This window comes from Anguilla anguilla, chromosome 17 (assembly GCF_013347855.1).
Source record: "Anguilla anguilla isolate fAngAng1 chromosome 17, fAngAng1.pri, whole genome shotgun sequence".
In the NCBI taxonomy this organism is placed as follows: Eukaryota; Metazoa; Chordata; class Actinopteri; order Anguilliformes; family Anguillidae; genus Anguilla; species Anguilla anguilla.
This window is the reverse complement of record NC_049217.1, coordinates 7768321-7789997: the sequence shown is the minus strand read 5'-3', so window position 1 is coordinate 7789997 and position 21677 is coordinate 7768321. Positions and strand designations below refer to the sequence as shown.

Sequence of the window (21677 nt, the reverse complement as noted above, 5' to 3'; positions counted from 1 at the left end):
GTAACAGAATTGTCTTTAATTGCAAGCAATATTATCTGTGTCTCTGCACTCAATTAAAAAGAGCCATGCTAGAAAAGCTTGCAGTTTTGGTGCACATTGTTTGCAACAGTCAAACAATTTAGATAAAGAGTATTGTTTCAAACATCTGGGATAAAATATAGGCATATTTTAATAATAGCAGTAGCTAATTATTCAGCACGGCACTAAAAGGACAACATTAAAACAACTGCAATCTGCTTCAGGATTAGTAGTTTTTGTCGTTTCTGTGTCAGGACATTTTGTAGGATTTCTCCCTCAGTTGGATCTGGTGTTTCTTGTGCCATTTTGGGACAAAATTGAGATTTTTTGACAATTCAGTAGTAAAGGTACCTAGTAAAAAGAAATTGATCTCAAGCTCAAATCTTGGAAAGCTGTCGTGTCTGTCTGGTTAAGTCAGTGGATGGATAAAGAGTCCAAACACTTTGTCCTGATTGGCTAAAGAGCCCACACACTTTGTCTCGATTGGCTAAACCACACACACATTGTCCTGAGGCCTAAATAGGTGGCTGATAGTAAAGAAGCCACATATTTGTGGGCACTGCTGCCCTCCAGGGCTGGAGTTTGAGATCCTCGCTTTAAATGTAGCCTCACATAATCCTGATAATGTTCCACAGGGGATCTCAATTCGTGTCCTGGAACACCCTGCAGTACTGGTCGTGTTCCAACCTTAACTGAAATTTCTGAAGAATGATAAGCTAAACATTTCTTTTTAATGACATATGTTAGTGTATGATGAGGGATTGTTTATCCTCTTAAGGGTACATTATGTCAGAAATGGATATTGATGATATTGCGGTTACAATGAATGAATACCCCATATTAATTTCGACCAGTCAAATTAGTTCCCAGACAATTAATGATTTAAATTCCTTTAATGATTTTAACGTGCTGTGGGAAATAATTTTGAACGATAACATTTTGCATCAATTAATTAATAGGCTTACAGCTGAGATCAGTGAACATAAAAATGCTAAAACTGAACCGTTGATCATTGAATTTAAACCATTTGTGGAAAATGAAAGCTGTTCAATCAACATTTTTTCCTGAAAGAAAGAATTAGTTATGAACAAGGCTCAGTTATTTAAGTTATTACTAAAACTAACTTGACAAAATAAGCTTGTGAAAAGTGGAACATTTGCATTTTCTTGTAATATAACAATAAACATTATTTTTATAGCACCTTTCAGTAAAATAGCAGGAAGTGTTATACAGAAGTAACAAAACAGAGATAAAATAAGAAAAGAAGAAAGATAATAGTTGGAGGCAAGATATACAGTACCCCAGAGATCAAATAAAAACAAAGCTGCGATCAAAAATTTAAACTAACTCAGTCAGTTAAAAAGATCTAATACAGCTAGAAGAGTTTAAGAACAATGCAAATGGTAATGAGCCAAGAATCTGTGTCAGAAAAAATTATGGAACTTAAATCTGTGTTTTCAGTAATCAGAATACACAAGGGTTCTCATAGACGGGCTGGAAGTCACGCAATTCAAATGGAGAAACTTAATTGACTATTAAATGTTAATTATTAAATATTAAACACAGCCTCGCTTAAGCATGGAAATAACCAAGATGATGGATTTGACTGTGGTTATTCAGGGTCCTGGTGGGGAAGCTGTTGCTTTCATATCGGAACATTTTGCTTTGATTTTCAACGATGATTCAGTGTTATGTTATTGAAGATCCAGGACAACATTTTCCTCTGTGGGATTTGGGGTTGAATCAGTGTAGCATGCTAACTGAAAGTAACCTATCAAATAATAATAATAATAATAATTATAAAAATCATGTCTGTAAAAACAGAGAGTCAGTTATTTAAGTGGTACCGGGAATGTAACCAAAGACACAGCATGATAGATTATCATGCTGTATTTCACTCAAATCCTGTCTGACGCACATCGATGGAATGTGTCACTCAACTAGCCACTCTATGGTACAATAGAGCATTCCTCATGTCACTGAGCGCTGATGCAGATACTGGGAATCACCTGGCATTATTCCCTTTCAGAAAGTCTGCTGTCTTTCTTGAAATACTTGAAATGTCCATTTGCCTTTTTCGGTTAGTCTCTTATATAGACATAGAACAAACAGCAGACATGACAGGATATTTCTTAATAGTGAATACCGATCTGCCAAATGTCAAACCATTTAGGGGAGAACAAAGTATTGAATACTAAATGAATACATTTTCTTCACAGAGTGGGGTATTTACTATATGAATAAATATTTTCCTTGTTTCTAAAGCATGGCTATTACCAGCAGCAGGTTTGAATTACACATTTTTTATAAGCAATTGCCAAGCAAACTGGAACAGTTTTCTGTAAACTGACTATTCACTGCTAACGAGATTCAGTTAAGTTGTCATCCTCTTGTCTTTCAGGATCTCACTCACAGCAGAATGGTAAGTTTGCTTCCATTTTGTCACAGAGTTTTCTATTGACTTCCTTAGGTGAAGTCATTGTCTGTGTACCTCTCCGTTCAAATTGTTTTTGAAATCACAGAAAATATGCTGCAATGTCTGGGCTCTAGCTCAGTGGGGAATCAGGACCTGAGAACCTCGTCTCCACAGACCGCAAGCTCGGCCCGCAGTCCGCTATCCGGCACACTTAGGCTGGTGCAGACTACGTATTGTACTACGTACTCTGGTGGCTGCACTCTGGCTCTAAAGCAGAGAATGAGGAATTTAGTTTGGAGAATTTAAATATAAATTTGAACTTAGTCTAGGACTATGCTTTATCTGTGTCCACAAAACTGGCCCATAAAGTTCAGTTTGAAATCAGCCAATTCATATGAAGTTAAATTCTAGCTGTTATTAGAGGGTATTTGTTTAAATATTGGATTCACAATTTTGAAATTCTAACCATTTCTTTACATAGTCTAATTAAGGGCATCTAGAAAGATAGGGACAAAAAATGAAGAAGCCATGTTTAGTATGCTCTTACAAGGCGATACTAAAACCTCTCTATTTATGCCCTTTATGAGATCTCTCATTCACTCCACTATATTTGGAAATGCAGGCAGTGCATATTCTGATACGTTTGGTCATAGAGTCTGGACACCCCTTGGTCTGGGGCTGTTTTCGTGATTTTTAGGTCCCTTAGTTGCAGTGAAGGCAAATCTTAATGCAATGACATTCTAGACAATTCTGTGTGGACACTTTGTGGCGACAGTTTGGGGATTCCCTTTCAGCATGACATTGCCCCCAGGAACACAGCGAGATCCATAAAGAAATTGTTTTGTCATGATCAGCGTGGAAGAACTTTACTGGCCTGTACAGAGCCCTGACCCCAACCCCATCCAACACTTTTTGAATCAACTGGAAAGCCAAATGTGAGCCAGGCCTAATTGCCAATTCAGTGCCCAACCTCAGTAATGCTCTTCTGGCTGAATGGAAGCAAATCCCTGCAGCAATGCTCCAACATCTAGTATAAAGTCTTCCCAGAAGAGTGGAGGTTGTTATAGCAGCAAAGGGTGGACCAACTCTAAATTAATGCCCATAATTTTGGATGAGATGTTGGATGTCAGCTGTCCACATACACAACATGGCTAAAAGTAACTCAATTTAAAATAGTTTTTTTTTTGAAGTAACTAGTTACTTTTATGTTTAAATATTCAGAATTATATACATAATATAGTCTATAATGTCTAACTCAGTTGGCAGAAAAAAGACAATAAAAATATGAATACGACGGCGACTATCAATGTCTAAAAGAACACTTCCTTCAGGCTTACACTGTATACCATATTCACCCTAATATAAGGTGCCATTATACTTCTGTTATAATAAAATATTGCAGCACCAAAAGTGGAGCACCATGTCAAAACCGCATTTTCAGCTGGATAAATATTAGTTGTCACGCCTCATGATTTGCCATACATTGGGGCACACAAGTTTTCTTTCGTGCATGAAGAGAAAATGGGAATAAAATATTTCTCATCGTTATTATCAGGGTTTAAGTTGCATCCTTAATGAAGTTCCCAATTGATTTCAATTCATTTTTTCAGCCAGTAACAGGCTGAGCACTCCTTCGTAGCAAAAATACCCATAATCCATAGTGAGGCCAATCACAACGAATGACAGATTTGCTATTTGTTGCTACCCTTCATTTGTACGAGCATTACGGCTAATGCTAGCACCTGACCAGTCTCTGCTAAAATTGTCTATGATTGGGGTGGAGTGGGGGAGGGGCTAAGATTGAAGGCAGGTTAATCACGGTTCACTTCATGTATTAACGCATATTTCAATGAAATATGGCGTGAACACCAAACGAGGCCTTGCATGGGTGGGATTTAGAGAGATATTTCACCCAATGATGGAGAAGGAAGTAGAGAAGAGCGTTTGACAAGAGGGCTTAACCTGACTGGGCTGACTGTGGAAGTGTGGCTGTTGATCATTCAGCCTTCATGCTCCTCTGTCTTTTTGTCTGCAAGTGTGCGGAAGGCCAGCCCTCAACACCAGGATTGTGGGGGGTGAGGACGCCCCAGAGGGAAGCTGGCCTTGGCAAGTCAGTCTGCAACTGAGCGGGAGTCATGTGTGTGGAGGGTCTCTCATCAACAACAAATGGGTGCTGTCTGCTGCTCATTGCTTCAGGAGGTGAGGAATTATAGGTAATTTTTTCATAAATATGAATTTGACCATTAAAGAAGTTCCAGTAATACGGTGATATTGCTGATGGCTGTCGATTTGTTTGGAAGCCATTCTGCGCGGAGGAATTGAGGGCTGCGGTGACAGTTTAGCATCAGTTCTGAATTCTATTTTATCGCCATTCGCTCTCTCTGTCTCCTCAGCGACTCAAATCCGGCACACTGGCGCGTTTATGTGGGTCGGCAGGTCCAGTCGGGCACCAACCTACATGAACAGAGTAGAACGGTCACAAGGATCATCCGTCATCCCAAATACAACAGCGCGACCAACGACAACGACATGGCCCTGCTGGAGCTGTCCTCCATCGTCGGCTTCAGCAACTACATTTTGCCCGTATGCCTGGCGGCAGACGGCAGCACATTCTATAACGGCACCGACAGCTGGGTCACCGGCTTCGGCACACTCAGCGAAGACGGTAAGCGAGTCGATCGTAGCTCATTCCATCTTGTTTTTTAAGCATCCATCCCAGGTCTCACAAAGACCCATTAATACAGGTTTTAATTTTACCTTGACAGAAGCTTTGATGTGAGGTGGCTTGTTTCTTGGCTCTTATACAGACAAAACAGCATTGTCTCATAATGGCATTACTGCCTTTCTGCACTTAAACTAATAATATCACTTGCGTGTAACCCGCTGTATTCTCTTCCCGTCTACAGCAGGACTCACTACTCCTTCATAGAGGCCTGTGTAAGTTTTGATCTTGTGTCTCTGCAGGGTCACTGGCTAATGTTCTGCAGGAGGTAGAAATTCCCGTGGTGGGGAACCGAAAATGTAACTGCCTAAATGGAGTCGGTTCCATCACCAGCAACATGATCTGCGCTGGCCTACTGGAAGGAGGCAAAGATTCATGTCAGGTGCAATATTTTCCATGTTTTTACACCTATGAAAGTTAAAGGAAAACATCTCTAATTTACATATTAAAATGGTGTGTCCATAGAGATATTTCAAGTTAGTCCGAATGATGCTATGGTGCTGTGTTAAAACTGTGATTTAAGTCATTACGTTATTGATACACTCACTGTATGTGAAAAATTTACCCATTCACAGAAACAAAAAAATATCCAAACTGGGGAAGTGGTACTGAGGGTCTCTCTCTGTTGTGAGCAGGGAGACTCCGGGGGTCCGATGGTGAGCAAGCAGGGCTCGCTCTGGGTCCAGTCAGGAGTCGTCAGCTTCGGAGAAGGCTGCGCACGTCCTAATTTGCCGGGGGTTTACACCAGGGTGTCCCGCTATCAGGCCTGGATCACGTCCACTATTAAGACAAACGCCCCAGGTTTCGTCAGATTCACATCCAGCGGGACAAACAGTGACGACAGCGTCACATGCCCAGGCCTGCCTCCCTTCGTACTTTCCGTCCCCCAGCGTTCCACCACCACCCCCAAACGTGAGTGTTAAGCTTTTATCTGCACCCTAATAGGCACGCAGCCATTTCGCCCATTCAGATTAAACACATTAACTTCTTTAAACTCTTTAACGTCGCGTTTAGCAAAAGGCAAACAGGCACTAAACCTAGCTAGCTAACCTAATCTGATCACGGTGAACATGAAAATATTAATGATTCCTCCATTCACAAACATAATTTATGAAGACTCACAGATAGAACGGCGTAGCTCATGTGTTGCAGAGGTCAAGTGACACACTTATTTAACCCATGGAAAAACGTGTTTTAACTAAGCGTGAGAGCTCAGTCACAGATGTTTTAATTCGCTAATTGAGTATAACCTAAAAAACTAGAAGCTTTGCTCTGCACCCGCACAAGCACTTCCCTGGCAACTTTCCTGTGGTAGGCTAAATGCTGCATTGTCTTCTGTTCTATTACGTTGTATGGTGTCGTGGGCTGGTTATTTCTGTGATCATGTTCTGTCGGGCAGCGGGCTTCAAATTTGGCCAGAGCTTGTTGGGCTGGTTTGGGTTGAGCTTCGGCAGCCTCAGACCTCTAAAACGCACACTAAAACACACACACGCACAGGTTGAGTTAGACCATCTTGACTGATGCATTCTGGGTGTTGTAGTAACTCTTCCCTCTGTTCCTTCAGCTGTGGTGTGCGGCAGCGCTCCCCTGAACAGCCGCGTTGGCGCGGGGAGTGGCCTGGCAGCGAGCGGGGCGTGGCCCTGGCAGGTCAGTCTGCAAAGGAACGGCTCCCACGTCTGCGGGGGCACCCTCGTCTCTGAGGAGTTCGTCATGAGCGCCTCACAGTGTTTCTCCAGGTAAATACCCAAGCGGACCCGTCGCATCGCTGCCTAGACCTGGCAGGTAGACACCCGCACCAATGCATCCTCCGCAAAAAATATAAATACCACAGAGGTTACTGTGGCTGTCATCAGTTCATGAACAAAATTTCAATTCATTTCTGGAACCGTCTGAATTGACAACAAACTGACCCCTTTCGTTGTCCAAGCAGAAGAGATCAGATATGAATTGAGTGAGAATGATTCTGCTCTGAATCGCGTTTGGGAGTAGTCCAGGTCATATTTTTCCTGGTGTGGAATCTGTAAACACTCCTGCATGCATATTCTTCTGTCACAAACATTCTACCGACCATGAACCTCCCCCAATAAGCACGCGGGGGTCGTGAGACACTGCCGTAGAGCTGGATGTCAGCTCGGACAAAACCATGAGCACAGCAAACAGGAGAAACGCAATTTCAGCCTTAAAGCACCAGGATAAATGCGATTTCAGCCTTAATGCACCAGGAGAAACGCGATTTCAGCCTTAATGCACCAGGATAAACGCGATTTCAGCCTAAAGGCACCAGGAGAAATGGAATGGAACAACAACATATCCTGTGAAGGTTTGAGTGAAAACACCACCATTAATTTATTCCCCGAGAAATGGAACGATGTGAATTTGGCAGTGACAGAACTGAAACAGAAACAACATGAGATGACGCTTTGATAAACGTTTCTGTTTACCAAAGTGTTCTTGAGTTCACTTGGCTTTTTGACGTTTTGTTTGTCTCTTTGTATATGGTATAACTATTGAAAATGATTTAGATTGCAGCCTTTAAATTTATGGGACTCGTTCCCATCCGTAGCCACAATCCCAACACTGCGGAATGGACCGTGTTTTTGGGTCGTCTGAGCCAGAACGGATCCAACCCCTTCCAGATGGCCGTGAACGTGTCGAACATCACCCTGAGCAACCGGACCGGCGCCAACGTAGCGCTGTTGAAGCTGGCCGGCAAGCCGACGCTCACCGACTACATCCAGCCGGTGTGCGTGGACCTCGTCGGCACGGGCTTTGGCGTAGGAACACAGTGCTGGGTGACCGGCTGGGGAGCCGGCCAGGGAGGAGGTGAGCGCACGCGTGAGAACGGCTTCCTGTTTCCTGTTTCCCCCGCGTGCAGTTACCGCTATCATTGCTGGTCCTACAATATGCAGAAACCTATTTGTATCTAACCTGGGGTTTGTAGTTGAATGCATGCTGGGAAACGTTGGTCAGTGCTGTGAGCAGAGTGGATCAGTGTTGAGTATCTCAGTGCTGTGAGCAGAGTGGATCAGTGTTGAGTATCTCAGTGATGTGAGCAGAGTGGATCAGTGTTGAGTATCTCAGTGGCCTGAGCAGAGCAGATCAGTGTTGAGTATCTCAGTGCTGTGAGCAGAGTGGATCAGTGTTGAGTATCTCAGTGATGTGAGCAGAGTGGATCAGTGTTGAGTATCTCAGTGGCCTGAGCAGAGCAGATCAGTGTTGAGTATCTCAGTGCTGTGAGCAGAGTGGATCAGTGTTGAGTATCTCAGTGGCCTGAGCAGAGTGGATCAGTGTTGAGTATCTCAGTGCTGTGAGCAGAGTGGATCAGTGTTGAGTATCTCAGTGATGTGAGCAGAGTGGATCAGTGTTGAGTATCTCAGTGGCCTGAGCAGAGTGGATCAGTGTTGAGTATCTCAGTGGCCTGAGCAGAGTGGATCACTGTTGAGTATCTCAGTGGCCTGAGCAGAGCAGATCAGTGTTGAGTGTCTCAGTGGCCTGAGCAGAGTGGATCAGTGTTGAGTGACACACACTCCCCTCTACAGCGCAGCAAATTCTGCAGGAGTTCCAGACCACCATAGCCAGCTGTGGGAACGGCTCCTCCTCCGAAAACATCTGCACTCAACTTCTGCCACTGCAGCAGGTGACTACACGGCACAGCGCTCTCTCAACCGCCCTTCTGTCCTCAGACACGATTCATTACTTTATTTGGTGTGACACCTTGTATATCATGTGTAATTTCTCATTCTCTCTCTCTCACTCTCTGCCCCGTGTGTGTGTGTGTGTGTGCATGTGTGTGTGCGTGTGCATGTTTGTGTGCATGTGCATGTGTGTTCGTGTGCGTGTTTGTGTGTGCTTCTGTTCGTGTGTGCATGTGTGTGTGTGTGTGTACATGTGTGTGCGTGCGTGTGCGTGTTTGTGTGTGCGTGTGCATGTGTGTGCATGTGCGTGTTTGTGTGTGTGTGCATGCATTGCGTGTGCACATGTGTGTGTGTGTGTGTGTGCGTGTGTGTTTGTGTGCATGTGTGTGTGTGTGTGTGTGTGTGTGTGCGTGCGTGTGCGTGTGTGTGTGTGTGTGTGCGGGCGTGTGCGTGCGTGGGCGTTTCCGTCTCCAGGGAGATGAGGGCGGGCCCTTGGTGTGTAAGCAGGGCAATTCCTGGGTCCAGGTGGCAGTGATCACAGTGGACGGCAGCAGTAATGCCACTCAGAACAGCAGCAGCAGCAGAAGCAGAATGGACCCCGCTGTCCAGGTTTTCACCAAATCAGCCACGTTTTCCATGTTCCTCCGCGAGAATGTGGGCAGCTTCCCTCCCCCGGCCTCCCCCATCACCCCGGCACCGTCCTCCGGCCCCTCCGTTTCCAAAACGACGAGCGAGGCCGCTCACCTTCTCCCTCTCTCCTCCGTCCTCCTACTCCCTCTCTTCCTTGGCTTTCTGTCCAGTTGCTCAAGCTAGGACCATGCAGCTGTTTGTGCTGCGTACTGGCTGGCTAGGGTACCACTAACCTGTTACTGTTTTTCAAACTTTCCGAAATATACCAAGAATGCATTAAATATATTAAACTCAAGAAAATTTTACCCGGGTTATATCAGAGATGCTTATGGACAGGTTCAGTGGCAGATTTTTTGAATGTATTCTTTGTATATTCATTATGGTTAAGCTCACAGGAAGCAAAAGCACTAGTCCTGGGGCAGTGCTGCACTCCACAGTTCAGAACTGGATCCTGACGCTGTCGGTGCCTGCTGTGGGCGGGGTTTCCTCAGGCCTATGCAGGGAAGGAGGGAGGGTTTCAGTCTCCAGGGCATCCTCACTGTGCAATAGTGACTCCTCATGGAATTGCAGTGTGTGTTTTTAGGGACGCGTGCACTTGTGTGTGTTTTTTAAATCTGCAGTAGTAAGTTGCAGCTATGGTACTGTGTGATATAAAATGGAGGAACAAGTAAACACTTGATGACACAAAATATTTAGAACAGACTGTATTACTGTGTGTGTGTGTGTGTGTGTGTGTGTGTGTGAAGAATAGTGACACATTCACTCACCTTTGCTGTGTTTACAGCACCCTGTTGCACTAGAGATCATTTTATCTATAAATACTGATGCTCTGTTGGTGAGTTGTCAATGTATGCTTTTGAAGTAAATTGGGTTTTTCATTGTTATATTTATCCTGTGTATAGATAATTTATGGACAGCCCAATATCTCAACGTAGCCGTCACTGTCAGATGGGAGACACTGAACAAACTTATCTGAATTACAGAATAAATTGCTTGCATAGACTAAGACCCCCCAACCCCCACTGCACACCCCACCCCAGCTTCCAAAGGAATAAAGCTTAGCTGGTCTGAAGATGCTTTCTGCGCTGCTTGGCATCACTGGTCACGGTTTCTTTGGCGTTTTACCTTAGCTTTTCAGTACCCTGTCAGTAACAGGGCTCTCTTCTGTTCTACTGCGCATTTCCTTCTTTTTCCAGTAGGGGCCGCTCTGCCTCTTACTTGTGGTACCTGTTAGCAGGCAGAGGACATGCTGGGTATCTATGCAGAGGTCAATATTACACTCTGTTCGGTGAACGCATGCATGAATGCATGAAAATGGTCATGTGTTTGAATGTTTACAACAATAAAACTATTTTTAATGACTCTAAAATGAGCTCTTGCAGTACTCCTGGCTGGCCAGTGTGTGTCTCACCTGAGGGACTGTAGATGGCTGTTGCGAAAAGACCATAAAGTGTAATTTCCATAGTATGGCAAATTAACAGATCACCAAATCCCTGTAGTACTGTAGTAACTTTTTTTTATTAATACTGTATTGTTTTCATAATTCACAATTAAATGTATTGCCTTGATTATTATGTGCCTGAAATGGAAATATGCTCTACGCAATACACACTGTTCTGTATACCTATTAAAATTTTGGTAAATTGTAAATCATGTCCATGGAAATCATATCTGAAGCCATTTAAGTACTCAGGTGTTGTATATATGTATATGTGTGTGTGTGTGTACATATATATATATATATATATATATATATATATATATATATATAATTGAATATATGTAATCTATAAATAAAAATAATATAAAAAGAGTCTAATTAAATGTGTTTCTTGATGTTCTTGATCACCCTAAGGTCCAAAGCATTAATTAATTCATTTATTATATTGTACATCCACATGCCTAAAAGTGGATGTACAATATAATAAATAAATGAATCCAGCAAGATTCATCAAGAATGAATGGGAAATGTGACGTAATAGACATGTGAGAGATGAAGTTACAGCATTGGTCGGCTTTGCACACGTAATGCAGTTGTCAATAGGTTTGACCTGCATTGTCTACTGGGAATTCAGAATCCAGAGACGGTGCATATTTCCCTTTTCGTCGTAATTACAGAAAACACACATTCGTAAACCTCAAATGCTTTGTACCACAATGTAGACAAGACCTTGACGAAGACGTACATGCACGGATTGTGTTGTTCAAACGAGGTTTCCTGGCGACTTAGCCGCCAGAAAGGTTATAGCTGAATGCGGAAGTGAACGCGATAAAAACGATATTCCAAATGCAAAATTACAAATGAAAACGTTGTCAGCTAGGTACATCAACAAACATATGGCTTAAGCATACCCAGAAGTCCTCAATAATAATAGTACTTCACAAGATATTACGCAAAATCGTTGACGACGTTTCGTCAGGTGCAGCGTCATTGACTGCTAGTGCTAACAAAGAGTGAATGCATTGAATGCGATGATGAGAAAACCTTTGGTTGTCCTCTATAAACTGATATTCCAAAACCAAAATTAGTCGTGTTATACATGGTTAGAAAGCTTATCCTCTCACCTACTGTATGAATTAATTCTCAATCAAGCCAGACTGTACTAAAAAGGCCAACAACGCCGTCAACAACACGTGTGCAGCAGCTTCTGGTCCGGTCTTACTCCAGAAAAAGATGTCAGCTTGTAATTCCACCTTGCGCCGGAACGCCATGCGCCGTCCTTTTTCTGGACCAGGACAACCCAGGGACTCGAACTCTCGGTGATCACCCCGCTCTCCAGCATCCCTTGCACCAAGGACCGCAGCTCCCAGTACAGACCTGGGGGAGGAGGGCGATACCGTTCACGACAAGGGGGAGTATCACCGGTAGGTATCTGATGGTATATTACCTCTTACCTCGGTCCGGCCAAAGTCCTCCTCATGAGCCACGTACACTCCTGCCTACCGCTCCAGCAGACTCCAATCCCAATGCTGCTGCTCAGGGGTGAGGCCCTCCAACTCCGGAGGAGGCAGAGGGCTCCCCACCCCTAGGGGCGCCTGCGCGGTCCGCACATCCACCTGCACCTCCCCCGGGCGGGGGGTCCGCAGCACCAGGTCGCACCCACCCTGTATCTGTGAGGGGGCGATGCGGGACACCGTGGCCAGGGGGGCGCTGCCAGGGCAGGGAGAGAGTGTCCTGCTAGAAAAGCTTGCAGTTTTGGTGCACGTTGTTTGGACGGAGTGTGGCACAGTGGGTAAGGAACTGGGCTTGCAACTGAAAGGTCGCCGGTTCAATTCCCGGGTAAGGACACTGCCGCAGCTCTGCTCACACCTCCTCCTTCCACCGCTCCATGTCCACAACCAGTGCTGGAACCACAGGCGCCATCGATGGTTGAGAGTGAGACACAAAACAAGCAGTCCCCTCGTCTCCACAAACATTTTTGTCCAACTCAATGAGCCATAGTATGAATTCTAAATTCTATTTTTTGAAGGCCAACGTTCCCTTCCCAATGTCCCCATGTCTCTTTTTACCATAATTCAACCGGACCGGAACTCTTTAGTTTACCGATAACTCCACCAATAACGGAACTACCCAATTAACCAAAAAAAAGGTCCCCTTTATGATTAAAGGATTTCCAACTGTCTTGTCTCTATGACAACATCGTTGTTTCAGCCACGAAACGGTTACTAGCTGGTAATCAAACGATATAACGTGCCAGTGATATAGTCTAAATTGTATTGTCTAGTCTTATATATTATATTTGTTATATTTATATAATGCTTAATACCATCAGATATATCCAGTTATTAGGTTATAGGTGATTGAAAAAAAAAAAAACATTTTCATTTGCATCGCAAAATTGTGTACATTTTATCGACATTATTAAAAATTGTGGACATCCATATTCTTCGTTCTCCACACTGGCATTTAGAGAATATTCATGACAAATGGTAAAAAAATTGAAGTATACTCTTAAAGGCTTGTGTAATATGGAGTCCAATGCCAAACATTTATCATTCTGTCATTCAGAGTCTTGTTCATTGCGTTTCTGTTGTGATTCCACTTTAGATCCAAACAGCAGCATTATTTCTGGTGCCAAACGTTTTTTAAACTTTGAACTGGAAACATATGGCTGACTGTATCAAACACTTTATAGACATTATAAATACCATTTTGGTCATTATCAAAACGTTTAATTAATGGATATCCATAATTTCTCTGAGCTGGTGCTATGGTTGGTCTCTGACAAAAGAAAATCAGAGTTGATCAATAAATCCATTGATCAATTTTTGCTTGAGTCAAAAAAACAACAATCCGTTGGAGAAGAAGGTGTGGAAGGATATTAATATTACTGGAAAATGAGTAATGGATGTGATATAATCAGACTTGTATCTGTGGTTAAGAATAATACTTGTGAAACTTGTTTGTCAAACACATTCTCGATCATTTGACATAAAGATAAACATGCCGTCAGCTTGTAGCAGTGATTTAGAAAATAATTGTAACCACCTTTAAAAAATCCAAATGTGTCACCAAAGTGATACAGAACCAATACGAAGCCTCGGAATGTTCATAGTGTCAGGAGCTTATCTTAATTCTTTCGGATTTAAGTGGACCCTGGCTGCCTGTGAAATGGATTATTACCCTGTTTATGAATACTGGCTGCTAGTTATTACCCCATTCTGTGTTTATGAATACTGGCTGTAGTTATTACCCCATTCTGTGTTTATGAATACTGGCTGCTAGCTATTACCCCATTCTGTGTTTATGAATACTGGCTGCTAGTTATTACCCCATTCTGTGTTTATGAATACTGGCTGCTAGTTATTACCCCATTCTGTGTTTATGAATACTGGCTGCTAGCTATTACCCCGCTCTGTGTTTATGAATACTGGCTGCTAGTTATTACCCTGCTCTGTGTTTATGAATACTTGAATAGTTTTTTAGTTTTTTAGTACAAGGGTTTGTACATTGGTACAACGCAAATGAAAGAGGGGCAAGAACAGGAAGAGGCTAATGTTTTTTTTTTTGTTGTTGACACAAGGAGGCGTGTTTAGGTTACAGGTATACATAGTGAGGGAGGTGTAAACAGGTAGACAGAAAGAGGAGAGGCATTTAAAGAGAGACGCCGACTAAGAACTTCACTCAGCAAAATGGCAATTTGGAGAGGAATCTGTGTGGTGACTGTTCTTATCCTTCTGGCAACAGGTAAGTGTCCAATTTACATAAAAGCCTGTAAGGCTTTTTTTGTTTGTAACAGAATTGTCTTTAATTGCAAGCAATATTATCTGTGTCTCTGCACTCAATTAAAAAGAGACATGCTAGAAAAGCTTGCAGTTTTGGTGCACGTTGTTTGGACGGAGTGTGGCACAGTGGGTAAGGAACTGGGCTTGTAACTGAAAGGTCGCCGGTTCAATTCCCGGGTAAGGACACTGCCATTGTACCCTTGAGCAAGGTACTTAACCTGCATTGCTTCAGTATATATATCCAGCTGTATAAATGGATACAATGTAAAATGCTATGTAAAAAGTTGTGTAAGTCACTCTGGATAAGAGCGTCTGCTAAATGCCTGTAATGTTTGCAACAGTCAAACAATTTAGATAAAGAGTATTGTTTCAAACATCTGGGATAAAATATAGACATATTTTAATAATAGCAGTAGCTAATTATTCAGCACGGCACTAAAAGGACAACATTAAAACAACTGCAATCTGCTTCAGGATTAGTATTTTTTGTCGTTTCTGTGTCAGGACATTTTGTAGGATTTCTCCCTCAGTTGGATCTGGTGTTTCTTGTGCCATTTTGGGACAAAATTGAGATTTTTTGACAATTCAGTAGTAAAGGTACATAGTAAAAATAAATTGATCTCAAGCTCAAATCTTGGAAAGCTGTCGTGTCTGTCTGGTTAAGTCAGTGGATGGATAAAGAGTCCACACACTTTGTCCTGATTGGCTAAAGAGCCCACACACTTTGTCTCAATTGGCTAAAGAACCCACACACACATTGAGGCCTAAAATAGGTGGCTGATAGTAAAGAAGCCACATATTTGTAGGCCCTGCTGCCCTCCAAGACTGGAGTTTGAGATCCTCGCTTTAAATGTAGCCTCACATAATCCTGATAATGTTCCACAGGGGATCTCAATTCGTGTCCTGGAACATCCTGCAGTACTGGTCGTGTTCCAACCGTAACTGAAATTTCTGAAGAATGATAAGCTAAATATTAAATGAGATATGTTAGTGTATGATGAGGGATTGTTTATCCTCTTAAGGGCACTTTATGTCAGAAATGGATATTGATGATATTGCTGTTACAATGAATGAATACCCCATATCAATTTCGACCAGTCAAATTAGTTCCCGGACAATTAATGATTTAATTTCCTTTAATGATTTTAACGTGCTGTGGGAAATAATTTTGAACGATAACATTTTGCATCAATTAATTAATAGGCTTACAGCTGAGATCAGTGAACATAAAAATGCTAAAACTGAACCGTTGATCATTGAATTTAAACCATTTGTGGAAAATGAAAGCTGTTCAATCAACATTTTTTCCTGAAAGAAAGAATTAGTTATGAACAAGGCTCAGTTATTTAAGTTATTACTGAAACGAACTTGACAAAATAAGCTTGTGAAAAGTGGAATATTTGCATTTTCTTGTAATATAACAATAAACATTATTTTTATAGCACCTTTCAGTAAAATAGCAGGAAGTGTTATACAGAAGTAACAAAACAGAGATAAAATAAGAAAAGAAGAAAGATAATAGTTGGAGGCAAGATATACTGTACCCCAGAGATCAAATAAAAACAAAGCTGCGATCAAAAATTTAAACTAACTCAGTCAGTTAAAAAGATCTAATACAGCTAGAAGAGTTTAAGAACAATGCAAATGGTAATGAGCCAAGAATCTGTGTCAGAAAAAAATTATGGAACTTAAATCTGTGTTTTCCGTAATCAGAATACACAAGGGTTCTCATAGACGGGCTGGAAGTCACGCAATTCAAATGGAGAAACTTAATTGACTATTAAATGTTAATTATTAAATATTAAACACAGCCTCGCTTAAGCATGGAAATAACCAAGATGATGGATTTGACTGTGGTTATTCAGGGTCCTGGTGGGGAAGCTGTTGCTTTCATATCGGAACATTTTGCTTTGATTTTCAACGATGATTCAGTGTTATGTTATTGAAGATCCAGGACAACATTTTCCTCTGTGGGATTTGGGGTTGAATCAGTGTAGCATGCTAACTTAAAGTAACCTATCAAATAATAATAATAATAATAATAATAATAATAATAATAAAAATCATGTCTGTAAAAACAGAGAGTCAGTTATTTAAGTGTTACCGGGAATGTAACCAAAGACACAGCATGATAGATTATCATGTTGTATTTCACTCAAATCCTGTCTGACGCACATCAATGGAATGTGTCACTCAACTAGCCACTCTATGGTACAATAGAGCATTCCTCATGTCACTGAGCGCTGATGCAGATACTGGGAATCACCTGGCATTATTTCCTGTCTGCTGTCTTTCTTGAAATACTTGAAATGTCCATTTGCCTTTTTCGGTTAGTCTCTTATATAGACATAGAACAAACAGCAGACATGACAGGATATTTCTTAATAGTGAATACCGATCTGCCAAATGTCAAACCATTTAGGGGAGAACAAAGTATTGAATACTAAATGAATACATTTTCTTCACAGAGTGGGGTATTTACTATATGAATAAATATTTTCCTTGTTTCTAAAGCATGGCTATTACCAGCAGCAGGTTTGAATTACACATTTTTTATAAGCAATTGCCAAGCAAACTGCCCTACAGGAACAGTTTTCTGTAAACTGACTATTCACTGCTAACGAGATTCAGCTAAGTTGTCGTCCTCTTGTCTTTCAGGATCTCACTCACAGCAGAATGGTAAGTTTGCTTCCATTTTGTCACAGAGTTTTCTGTTGTCTTCCTTATGTGAAGTCATTGTCTGTGTACCTCTCCGTTCAAATTGTTTTTGAGATCAGAGAAAATATGCTGCAATGTCTGGGCTCCAGCTCAGTGGGGAATCAGAACCTGAGAACCTCGTCTCCACAGACCGCTAGCTCGGCCCGCAGTCCGCTATCCGGCACACTTAGGCTGGTGCAGACTACGTATTGTACTACGTACTCTGGTGGCTGCACTCTGGCTCTAAAGCAGAGAATGAGGAATTTAGTTTGGAGAATTTAAATATAAATTTGAACTTAGTCTAGGACTATGCTTTATCTGTGTCCACAAAACTGGCCCATGAAGTTCAGTTTGAAATCAGCCAATTCATATGAAGTTAAATTCTAGCTGTTATTAGAGGGTATTTGTTTAAATATTGGATTCACAATTTAGAAATTCTAACAGTTTTTTTACATAGTCTACATACTCTTACAAGCCGATACTAAAACCTCTCTATTTATGCCCTTTATGAGATCTCTCATTCACTCCACTATATTTGGAAATGCAGGCAGTACATATTCTGATACGTTTGGTCATAGAGTCTGGACACCCCTTGGTCTGGGGCTGTTTTCATGATTTTTAGGTCCCCTAGTTGCAGTGAAGGCAAATCTTAATGCAATGACATTCTAGACAATTCTGTGCTTCCAACTTTTTGGCAACAGTCTGGGCATGACAGTGCCCCCAACCCTTTCAGCATGACAGTGTCCCCAGGAACACAGCAAGATCCATAAAGAAATGGTTTTGTCAAGATCGATGTGGAAGAACTTGACTGGCCTGTACAGAGCCCTGACCTCAGCCGCATCCAACACTTTTGGAATCAACTGGAAAGCCAAATGTGATCCAGGCCTAATTGCCAAATCAGTGCCCAACCTCAGTAATGCTCTTCTGGCTGAATGGAAGCAAATCCCTGCAGCAATGCTCCAACATCTAGTATAAAGTCTTCCCAGAAGAGTGGAGGTTGTTATAGCAGCAAAGGGTGGACCAACTCTATATTAATGCCCATAATTTTGGATAAGATGTTGGATGTCAGCTGTCCACATACACTACATGGCTAAAAGTAACTAAATTTCAAATCGTTTTTTTTGAAGTAACTAGTTACTTTTATGTTTAAATATTGAGAATTGTATGCATAATATAGTCTATAATGATTCTAACTCAGTTGGCAGAAAGAAGACAATAATAATATGAATACGAGGACGACTATCAATGTCTAACAGAACAGAACCTTCAGGCTTACACTGTATACCATATTCACCCTAATATAAGGTGCCATTATACTTCTGTTATAATAAAATATTGCAGCACCAAAAGTGGAGCACCATGTCAAAACAAAATTAGCAAAATTACCCATAATCCACAGTGAGGCCAATCACAACGAATGGAAGATTTGCTAATTGTTGCTACCCTTCATTTGTACGAGCATTACGGCTAATGCTAGCACCTGACCAGTCTCTGCTAAAACTGTCTATGATTTGGGTGGAGTGGGGGAGGGGCTAAGGTCAAAGGCAGGGTTATCACGGTTCGCTTCATGTATTAACTTATATTTCAATGAAATATGGCGTGAACACCAAACGAGGCCTTGCGTGGGTGGGATTTAGAGAGATATTTTACCCAACGATGGAGAAGGAAGTAGAGAAGAACGTTTGACAAGAGGGCTTAACCTGACTGGGCTGACTGTGGAAGTGTGGCTGTTGATCATTCAGCCTTCATGCTCCTCTGTCTTTTTGTCTGCAAGTGTGCGGAAGGCCGGCCCTCAACACCAGGATTGTGGGGGGTGAGGACGCCCCAGTGGGAAGCTGGCCTTGGCAGGCCAGTCTGCATCTGAGCGGGAGTCATGTGTGTGGAGGGTCTCTCATCAACAACAAATGGGTGCTGTCTGCTGCTCACTGCTTCAGGAGGTGAGGAATTATGGGTAATTTTTTCATAAATATGAATTTGACCATTAAAGAAGTTCCAGTAATACGGTGATATTGCTGACGGCTGTCCATTTGTTTGGAAACCATTCTGCGCGGAGGAATTGAGGGCTGCGGTGACAGTTTAACATAAGTTCTGAATTCTATTTTACCGCCTTTTGCTCTCTCTGTCTCCTCAGCGACTCAAATCCGGCACACTGGCTCGTTTATGTGGGTCAGCAGGTCCAGTCGGGCACCAACCTACATGAACAGAACAGAACAGTAGTAAGTATCATCCGTCATCCCAAGTACAACAGCGCGACCAACGACAACGACATGGCCCTGCTGGAGCTGTCCTCCACCGTCGGCTTCAGCGACTACATTTTGCCCGTATGCCTGGCCGCGGACGGCAGCACCTTCTATAACGGCACCGACAGCTGGGTCACCGGCTTCGGCAGACTCAGCGAAGGCGGTAAGCGAGTCGATCGTAGCTCATTTCATCTTGTTTTTTAAGCATCCATCCCAGGTCTCACAAAGACACATTAATACAGGTTTTAATTTTACCTTGACAGAAGCTTTGATGTGAGGTGGCTTGTTTCTTGGCTCTTATACAGACAAAACAGCATTGTCTCATAATGGCATTACTGCCACTCTGCACTTAAACTAATAATATCACTTGCGTGTAACCCGCTGTATTCTCTTCCCGTCTACAGCAGGACTCACTACTCCTTCATAGAGGCCTGTGTAAGTTTTGATCTTGTGTCTCTGCAGGGTCACTGGCTAACGTTCTGCAGGAGGTAGAAATTCCCGTGGTGGGGAACCGAAAGTGTAACTGCCTATATGGAGACGGTTCCATCACCAGCAACATGATCTGCGCTGGCCTACTGACAGGAGGCAAAGATTCATGTCAGGTGCAATATCTTCCATGTTTTTACACTAATGAAAGAGGCTGTTAAAGGAAAACATCTTCTCTAATTTACATATTAAAATGGTGTGTCCGTAGAGATATTTCAAGTTAGTCCGAATGATGCTATGGTGCTGTGTCAAAACTGTGATTTAAGTCTACGTTATTGATATACTGTATGTGAAAAATTAACCCATTCACAGAAACAAAAAAATATCCAAACTGGGGAAGTGGTACTGAGGGTCTCTCTCTGTTGTGAGCAGGGAGACTCCGGGGGTCCGATGGTGAGCAAGCAGGGCTCAGTCTGGGTCCAGTCAGGAGTCGTCAGCTTCGGAGATGGCTGCGCGCGTCCTAATTTTCCGGGGATTTACACCAGGGTGTCCCGCTATCAGGCCTGGATCACGTCCACTATTACGACAAACACCCCGGGTTTCGTCATGTTCACATCCAACGGGACGAACAGTGACGACAGCGTCACATGCCCAGGCCTGCCTCCCATCGTAGCCATCACCACCCGGCCTTCCACGCCCAGCCCCATGTGTGAGTGTTCAGCTTTTACCTGCACCCTAATAGGCACGCAGCCATTTCACCCATTCAGATCAAACACTTACATGTATTTCTTAAAACTCTTCAATGTCGCGTTTAGCAAAAGGCAAACAGGCACTAAACCTAGCTGGCTAGCGTGATCTTTTCACGGCGAACATGACAATATCAACGATTCCTCCAGTCACAGACATAATTTAATCAGACACACAGAAAGAACGATGCAGCAAGGTCCATAAAGAAATGGTTTTGTCATGATCAGTGTGGAAGAACTTTACTGGCCTGTACAGAGCCCTGACCCCAACTCCATCCAACACGTTTGGAATCAACTGGAAAGCCAAATGTGAGCCAGGCCTAATTGCCAAATCAGTGCCCAACCTCAGTAATGCTCTTCTGGCTGAATGGAAGCAAATCCCTGCAGCAATGCTCCAACATCTAGTATAAAGTCTTCCCAGAAGAGTGGAGGTTGTTATAGCAGCAAAGGGTGGACCAACTCTATATTAATGCCCATAATTTTGGATGAGATGTTGGATGTCAGCTGTCCACATACACTACATGGCTAAAAGTAACTCAATTTCAAATAGTTTTTTTTGAAGTAACTAGTTACTTTTATGTTTAAATATTCAGAATTATATACATAATATAGTCTATAATGTCTAACTCAGTTGGCAGAAAGACGACAATAAAAATATGAATACGACGACGACTATCAATGTCTTACAGAACACTTCCTTCAGGCTTACACTGTATACCATGTTCACCCTAATATAAGGTGCCATTATACTTCTGTTATAATAAAATATTGCAGCACCAAAAGTGGAGCACCATGTCAAAACCGCATTTTCAGCTGGATAAATATTAGTTGTCACGCCTCATGATTTGCCATACATTGGGGCACACAAGTTTTCTTTTGTGCATGAAGAGAAAATGGGAATAAAATATTTCTAATCGCTGT

General features: G+C 42.4%; 1 protein-coding gene across 2 annotated transcripts in view; it reads left to right on the top strand.

The window, feature by feature from the left end:
- The window catches only part of LOC118216733 (transmembrane protease serine 9-like), a 29226-nt gene that overhangs the window by 148 nt on the left and 7401 nt on the right, over positions 1-21677 (top strand). The window contains exons 2-11 of one of the 2 annotated variants that reach the window (XM_035398173.1): positions 2420-2440; positions 4471-4633; positions 4828-5099; positions 5399-5538; positions 5792-6008; positions 18284-18320; positions 19087-19281; positions 19476-19747; positions 20047-20186; positions 20443-20719. In XM_035398173.1, the coding sequence (XP_035254064.1) occupies positions 2420-2440; positions 4471-4633; positions 4828-5099; positions 5399-5538; positions 5792-6008; positions 18284-18320; positions 19087-19281; positions 19476-19747; positions 20047-20186; positions 20443-20719 (1734 nt within the window). Of the gene's footprint in view, positions 1-2419; positions 2441-4470; positions 4634-4827; positions 5100-5398; positions 5539-5791; positions 6009-14487; positions 14610-17305; positions 17327-18283; positions 18321-19086; positions 19282-19475; positions 19748-20046; positions 20187-20442; positions 20720-21677 lie in introns of those variants that run through there. The other variant, XM_035398172.1, reaches the window with a different exon arrangement.